General features: G+C 38.6%; 1 protein-coding gene across 1 annotated transcript; it reads left to right on the top strand.

Annotated features, from left to right (window-relative positions):
• The first annotated feature begins 325 nt into the window (after positions 1–325).
• On the top strand, positions 326–7,511 carry LOC119412262 (peroxisomal N(1)-acetyl-spermine/spermidine oxidase). The gene is made up of 10 exons (XM_037679250.1): positions 326–572; positions 3,013–3,189; positions 3,972–4,102; positions 4,239–4,426; positions 4,578–4,759; positions 4,893–5,062; positions 5,185–5,270; positions 5,361–5,473; positions 6,786–6,940; positions 7,349–7,511. Exons 1-10 carry the CDS (start codon positions 425–427, stop codon positions 7,499–7,501), a joined length of 1,503 nt encoding a protein of 500 aa, XP_037535178.1. The 5' UTR covers positions 326–424; the 3' UTR covers positions 7,502–7,511.
• Positions 7,512–8,195: the final 684 nt, after the last annotated feature.

Genomic DNA, 8,195 nt, shown 5'->3' with positions numbered 1-8,195 from the left:
AGTCTATTTCCTAAATTTAGAGCATAAAGACTGTATACATTTATACAGCATGTAAATTAGAGTCTAAAGCAAGAGTGACATAATTACAGTTAGAGTAATTAATTATAATAATGTAATAATTGTGAAAACAGAAATTATTAAACACGTTTGTTTTAGTCAAACAATATTTCTTTAATCCTTGCCACGATATGTAGGTTTTTTTTTCTTCATGTTTCTTTAGTTTATTTAACAGAATGAAAACTTGTGGCATCTCTCAATGTGAGAAAACAACTTTTACTTTGAAACTCTTGACCGGAAATGACCGCTTCGTTCCTTCTCTAACACGGAAGTGGAAGAAAGCTCAGTTCAGCTGTCATATACCAACGAAGCTGCAGACAGCAAAAACCGTTGCGAATATATTAAATACCGTTTTTACGCGTTATATATGGCTGGAAACGTGAAGATAGTGATTGTAGGATGCGGAATATCAGGGATAGCTGCGGCGCACAGACTCGTAAAACACGGTTTTCAGAATGTGAGGATACTTGAAGCGACTGCAAGAAGCGGAGGACGCATCAAAACAGGCAGACTGGGTGAGCTGCACCCTGACTTTTACACATGCACAATACAACATCTGGGCCTAAGAATTCAAATCAAAGTCACAACGGAACTTTAAACACAAGGACTGACAGAAGGGGCATATATGCAATTTAATGATAAAGCACCTGGTTCTGCAGAAGATTAGATTTATTGTTTAATTCAGGGGTGGGCAATTATTTTTTCCATGGGGCCACATGAGAAACAACAAATATTGTGGAGGGCTGGCACAAATGACTTTTTCATTCAACCTTTATTCATACAGGTAAATCCCATTGAGCCTCGAGGACTCATTTACAAGAGAGACCTGATTTCAAGTTAACTCAATACTGCATAATAATAGTATTTCATTATTAAAAGCTGTACATAGCACTGTTTTAACAAGCTGGTAAGAGTATTTGTTATGATTAAGCAACGAAAAAGCGAGGTTTCCTTACAAAAAATGTCATTTATTCAATTAAATTTCCCAATACAATGGTAAACTGTTAACATTTTTACCATTTGTGACGTTATATTAGTGATCATTTTCAGTCACATTCACCCCAAAACTCATTTTGAGTTGTATATACTGCTGGAAAAACTTTGTAAATATATCACAATATTGTCTTTGTACTCCAAATATTATGAAACATCATATAATAGTGATCGTCACTGAACTGTGATTTCGAGTCCTGGTTCTTTACGTGCCTACATTTGTAGTCTAAACATCTCATTTGGTGTTTTTCAGTTCTTTTTTCTTGTTTAGTGAGAGAAGTCTAGTCTCTGTTGGGCTTTAACGGAAATGTTAAAGTCAGGTTGAAGGTCTGAGGTGGAGATGTGAAGCAAAGCTGACATCATCAGTGAGAGAGGATCTATATCTGGATTTGGTTAACTTCATTTGTTTACATATGTATTTTGTAATTCCCCTTACGGGGGCCGGTCAGAGTCAACCAAAGGGCCGCATGTGGCCCTGGGGCCGTACAACGCCCAGGTCTGGTTTAATCAGTCAGGTTTAGGTTTAAAAATCACATGGGCCCACAAAAGTGCAGAGTAGAAAGCAAAAGCAACAATTGTCAACCCATTTTACTGATATATATTGAAGCACTAAATTAACTTAAAATTTAATAGCTTCATAAAAACAGCAGTGGTTTTTTAAAAAAATAGCTTCACTCATTAACAGCAGGACAGTTCAATGCGATTTTAAATTACAGTCATGGCAAAAACTGTTTGAAAAGTAACATTTTTATCTTAAAGGACCTTTATAAGGGAATAAACCATAAATTAACTGCTGTATTAGTTTGTCTCTTAGACTAAAGGAAATATTTACTTGTTTGTTTGTTTGTTTGTTGCCATCACTGTACACAGATGAAAATACAAGCTTTTTGCTTAAAAATGCCACAGTGGCAGTTTAGTCAAGGTCAAGGTGTCTTTATTATCATTCACACCACATGTGGTACATGTGGTGGAACAAAACTATGTACACAGGGTCCCAGTTACATCCAATAAAAATACAAATTGTAAAGAAAAACAGTAAAAAGATCCAAGATATGAACTAAGAAATACGCTCAACTAAGCACTAATAGTACAAAACAATGCGCCAAACAACGGCAGCACGAACATGAGTCTGTGTGAGCAGATGAGGACGAATGAACACAGCACCATGAAACAAATCAGAAACATGAGATCAGCATCATGGGTAGTTGATCATTAGTCACTAATTATATTAGTCAGTTTTGTTCAGGCTGTGCATCAAGAAATGAGTTCAGCTCTGAAATTGTTTTTACTTTTCTTCACATGTAAAAACACAAGTGACTTGAACTCACAGGAATATATAAAATGACAAGTCTCTTTATTGCTTGGACTTGTCAGTTTTGTTCTCTCCTCCCAATCTAACATTATATAACTTTGACCTTGACGCTGTAGCGCATGAAAATAATTAAAAGGTTGTAAATGCAAACTTTACTCTGATTCAATAAAGTTTTATCTATGGGGGTTTTATATTTTCCTAGAAGGTGAATGAGTTCTAATCAGAGCCACAACCTTGAAAACCACAAGTTTCTTAGTACAAACATCTGTAAATAACTGTTTAAAATTAAAAGCCTAAATAACAACTTTACATCAGTTATAATTAAAAGATCGGGTCAAAGGTGAGTGAATGTGATTCACGGATGTTTGCTTTTCTTTAGGAAATAAAGTGCTTGTTTTTAATTCTCGTGAAAACAACAATGAATTATGTTCATAAATGCAAAACCAGAAAGATTTTGGTTTTGTTTTTAGCTCGCGTGTGACAAACAACTCATAATTACTGTTACACTTTAGTAACTGTCTCAACATTAATGGCAATATAATTGGTGTGACAAGAAACAATATGATTTTGTAAATATTCTGTTTTGGGGTGTGTGTGTGTGTGTGTGTGTGTGTGTTCTGATGCACAATCTTTTTTATTTTTATTTTTAGGTGATATTATTATTGAGATTGGGGCAAATTGGATCCATGGACCATGCGAGGAGAACCCTGCGTTTTGTTTGGCCCGTCAGTATGGCCTTCTGGATCCAAAGGCTCTGACCCTAGAAAACCAAGGCGTAGATGTCGGAGGACATCCCCAAGGCCTTCCCAACTTCTTCAGCAGCTCAGGTTGCCAAGAATCAAAATCTGATGGTTTAATTGTGGACTCTGTGAGAACAGTATGAAAGTGCAGCGCAGAGATGACTCAAACTTTCAATCACTGGAGAGAGACTGTTCTTTAGTGGATTAAACTCGTGCTGCTCAAAATGCAGTACACACTACTAGCTTCTTCTAGTGACAGTCAAAAGAAATATTGATTGAATGCAGTGGTCTCGTAGTGAGATGTTTCCTCTCTGGCCTTTGCACCTTTTTATGCAGTTTATTTGTTCTCCTTGTGCATTTTCTGCAAGTACTCTGGTTTCCTCCCACCAATCAAAAGCATGCATGCTAGATTAATTGGCGATACTAAATTGTCTTTAGGTTGTTCGTCTCGGTTGTCTCTACAATGGCCGCTGGAGATATGCACCAGTACCTTGGAAAAGAAAAGATGGTCAAGAAAAGGAATGAATGGATGTTTGACTGTGTCATTTGTTGCTGCTTGAAAATGTTTTATGTCTCGTTAATCTAAAGTTATTCTTCTTTCTTGCTTTATGTGCAAAACTCAATTATAGTACAAAAGTATCAATGTAAGTTTTATTAGTGTTTGTTGGAGCACTAAGCATTTTACAGGTGGCACGTGGTGTAAAAGGTTTCAGAACCAGTAGTCTTTTGAGTTATTTTTATAAATCACATGAGCGTCAAGTCAGAGTCTTTGATTTTATTTTGTTTGCGTATCGCATGCATGCGATGTAAAACACGTTGGTGACTATGCTGTTATCTTTAAGTTTCTCTGTTTTCTCTTATGTGTTCAGGTCAGAAGCTGAATGCCGAAGATGTTTTTTCAGCTCAGGAAATGTTTGCCGAGCTGTTGACTGAATGTTCCGAGTTCCAGGGCCAAAAAGGAGAGCCCTGTGCCAGTGTGGGAGATTTCATCCGCAAAGAGGTCTGTTTCTTTGCGTGACTAGAAAATTATACTGGCAGTAGCTTTGTATGTCTGAGCCACCATCACCGACAAACATTTCAGATTTTCTTACAGCTCTGATGATTTGAGGTCTTGATTTGTTGCTTTCTGTCTGCAGGCGAAAAAACGAGTAGCAGAGAAATGGAAAGATATCAACCCAGCCACCAGATCTCTGCTATTATGTGTGATTAGTAACATGTTGAAGGCAGAGTGCTGTATTAATGGGGCCCACAGCATGGATGAGGTGGGTCTAGGGGCCTATGGCCTATACAAGAGTCTTCCTGGACTGGACTGTACATTCCCAGGGTTTGTACTGTAACTACTTTTATTGCTGCGCTGACTTGTCTTGTAGATTATTAACTGCAGAGGTTTATAGTTTTACATGATGCATGCAGAATCACGCACAGATTATATATTTTACTTGAAAGTTATGATTTATTTTTATTTTTCTGTGCAGCGGCTATGAAGGTCTAACTAAAAACTTGATGTCAGAGCTCCCTGATGGTTTAGTGACGTACAATCATCCTGTGCAATGTGTCCACTGGAACGACGCAGAGAAGACAGAAAACTCTGTGACAGTTGAGTGTGAAAATGGAGAAAGTGTCGTCGCAGATCATGTCATTGTAACTGTACCTTTAGGTAATTTTAATTTAATCATAAATCCCCTTGGTGGATCAGTCATTTATTGCAGCCTCAAACAAATTTCTATAATTGTGTTTGTGTAACATGAAGTCAGACCCTCTGACGTATGGTCCCTAAATTGTTTTCTCAGGTTACCTAAAGAAACACCATTCAACCCTCTTCCATCCTCCTCTTCCTCTACACAAGCTGCACTCCATCCAGAGAATTGGATTTGGAACGAACAATAAAATATTTGTGGAGTTTGATGCACCGTGGTGGGATCCTGACTGTGAGCTTATTCATCTGGTGTGGGAAGATGAGGTGAGACGAGCAGTTTCTGTGTACATATTGAGGCAGCACAATTGTTACCCACAGTATTTTATTATTAAAAAAAAAAAAAAAACGTGTTGAATGTGCCTCTTTTATCTCCTGTCATGATTCAGGATGCTATGGTGGATCAGAGCCCAGATCTGCGGAGATCCTGGATAAGGAAGTTGTTTGGTTTCACCGTGCTCAAACCCACTGAAAGGTCAAGTGTCGCAGTAATAAACCAGGCATAATTTTACAGTTTTAATGGTAAATGATAGTGAAGTTGTGGTTTTTTTGGTTTACATTTCAGGTATGGCCATGTTCTGTGTGGATGGATAGCAGGACATGAGTCAGAATATATGGAAACACTGTCTGAACAAGAGATCACACGTGAAATCACACAACTGATTCGCAGGTTTACAGGTGAGTCCTAATAATAAGGGGAGGAAAGGGAAGTCTGAGATTGTCATCATTGTATGTTCCCATACAGTTGTAGAATTGTGCCGCTCAAGGTGGCTGCATGTTGGAGTAGCTGGTACTTTCATTCTGGGATGTTGCTTTTGAAAACTTTGTTTCCTCATTTTTTTTCTGGATGTAAATGGCTTTTTTTGGATGATTACTTCCTCTGGTATCAAATGCTGTGCAGCTAGAAGGATTTTTAATGAAAACCTTTTTACTTTTGGCCATTTGTTATGAAGCGTAACCATGACAACAAGGTGATTTTTACAACTGGGAGCAGCTGATTAACATCTCAAAGCTTTAATATTACCTCAAATACAGCCCCAAATCCCAAATGAGTTGTAAAGGAGGCGCCGTGGACGCATCTCCGTCTATCTGGCAGAAGTACTCGAGTGACTGACTGCTGAGATCCTGGAGCTGGCATGAAACGTGGCCAATGGAAACAAGAAGACCAGGATCATCCACTGACACCTGCAGGTGGCTGTCTGCAATGATGAGGAGCTCAGCAACCTGCTGGGAGGAGTGGTCATCGCTCGGAGAGGAGTTCTGCCCAACATTCAGGTGGACCTGCTGCCCAGGAGGACCGAAAGGCACGCTGGATCCAGGTGGACTGATCGGCATCTGCAGCCAGTTTCTTCAGATCCGCTGTGGGACGGACTGCTGCAGGAGATCCTTCCTGCCCACAGCCATTAGCATCTATAACAACTCAGTGAAACCAGGATGATTACAACAACATTTAATTTCCCTTTGGGATTAATAAAGTATTTTGAATTGAATACAATGGCAAAATTAGTTCTCTGCATTTAACCCATCACACCTGAGATACACCCAGGTGGACCAGTGGGCAGCTATGAAAGTGCCCAGTGAGCATTTAGGGATTGGGTGTCTTGCTCAGAGACACCACAGCATGTGGGAATGGCTGGAAGTCAAACCAAGACGTTCTGGGCCCCAGTCAGCTGTCCTACCTCTGCCCCATCAAGTGGCAAGAACAGAAGGACGTCAAACATGTGTTATATTTGGAGGTTCAAGCAGTCAAGCTACAGATTATTTTACCCTTTTTTGTATCTCTTGTTTTTCTTTAGCTATTTAAAACCGTTGAAAGGTTTTCAAATTATAGTTTTCTTGTTTGCACTTACAAATATATTTTGACTGATCAAAATGTGACTTTGTCCTGATGTGCCTTGCCTGCATATTATTGTATTACTGGGCTCTCCCGTCACATCAAAACTGTTTCTGATCTATTTGGAATGACTTCTGTGAACTACCATGTGTTCAGGGAACCCCACTGTCACCCCACGGAGAATCTTTCGCTCTCAGTGGTTTCATGACCCCTGGACATGTGGATCCTACAGCCACCTCGCGACAGACTGCTCAGAGCAGGACCTGGACAATATGATGGACCCCCTGCCCCCCAGGAGATCAAATGCACAAGTATGTACATGCTCATACTCTGAATGTACACATGCTCTGACATACTGTCATGATAAAACCTAAGCACTTTTTGAAATCTGTGGTTTTGTAATTCAGGATACAAATAAAAGGCTTCTGAATTTAAACATGTATTAAGGTTGTGTAAAGAAGAAAAACAAAAGAATTGCGTTGTGGCAATGATCCTGATTTTTTTTATTTATTTTTTTCAATGCAGTTTCTTCATTTTGGGTTAGTTTGTCTTAAGTAAATAGTTATTTATCATCTGAAGTTGTATTTATTTCATTTTAGGACCTTGTAAAGACCAAAGGATGTTTTATTTTGTCCTAATATGTGACTGTGGAAAAAAAAAGCAGTTTGTACTTACTGTGATGAGATTATTAAATCTTTAAAATCTCTGGCCTTTCTCAGCCTCTGCAGGTGTTGTTTGCTGGGGAGGCGACTCACCCCTGCTACTTCTCAACCGTCCACGGAGCTCTGCTCACGGGCTGGAGGGAAGCCGACAGACTCATTTCTCACTACTCCTCAGTTAATTCATCCAAGCTGTCCAAGTCAAAGCTTTAAAAGAAACAATACCACCGTAGCAATTAAAACATTTAAAAATATATAGTGATAGGAATTTTAGTTTTATAATGTATAATTGATTGGTAATTGATGGACAATTTACACAGCTGATTTAATAGTTTTGTATAAAACTGATTTCGATTCAAAGTCGTTACTTAAAACATTTAAAAAAAAAAAGCTACAACTAATGAAGTGTTAAACTTTTGCATTTTGTTGCAATAAAATGCAAATACAGCTTTAAAAACAGTCTTGCACATCGATTTATCAATTGTACAAGCCATTTTGAAAGCTTTTTTAAGAAGTGTTTTTTTAATTTTTTTTAATGGATTGTACTTATATAGCGCTTTTCTATCTAATCAAGATACTCCAAGTGCTTTACACACATTCATACAGCACTCTACTACATCGCTACAAAGCTAATCTGAACAAATAATTTTATAGACTGCTTTTGATCACATTTCCTACACCAATGGGACACATCAGTGGTTCAGTGACTTGCTGAGGGACATTCCAGCATGTGACTGCATAGTGGTGGAATCAAACCCCCAGCTCTCCCACTGGAGGGCGACTGCTCTAGCCACTCAGCCACATCCCCCCCCTCAGTTATTACACAGCTTGTCTGCAGAAGTGTTGTGTTGTTTGAATTTGTACAATATTTTGAACAGTTAAGTTTTCCTCTTTACCATTCTGAATA

The sequence above is a fragment of the Nematolebias whitei genome, chromosome 1 (assembly GCF_014905685.2).
Source record: "Nematolebias whitei isolate Nwh7 chromosome 1, NemWhi1, whole genome shotgun sequence".
Taxonomy (NCBI): domain Eukaryota; kingdom Metazoa; phylum Chordata; class Actinopteri; order Cyprinodontiformes; family Rivulidae; genus Nematolebias; species Nematolebias whitei.
The sequence above is the reverse complement of the archived record's forward strand: the minus strand, read 5'-3'. Positions and strand labels throughout refer to the sequence as shown.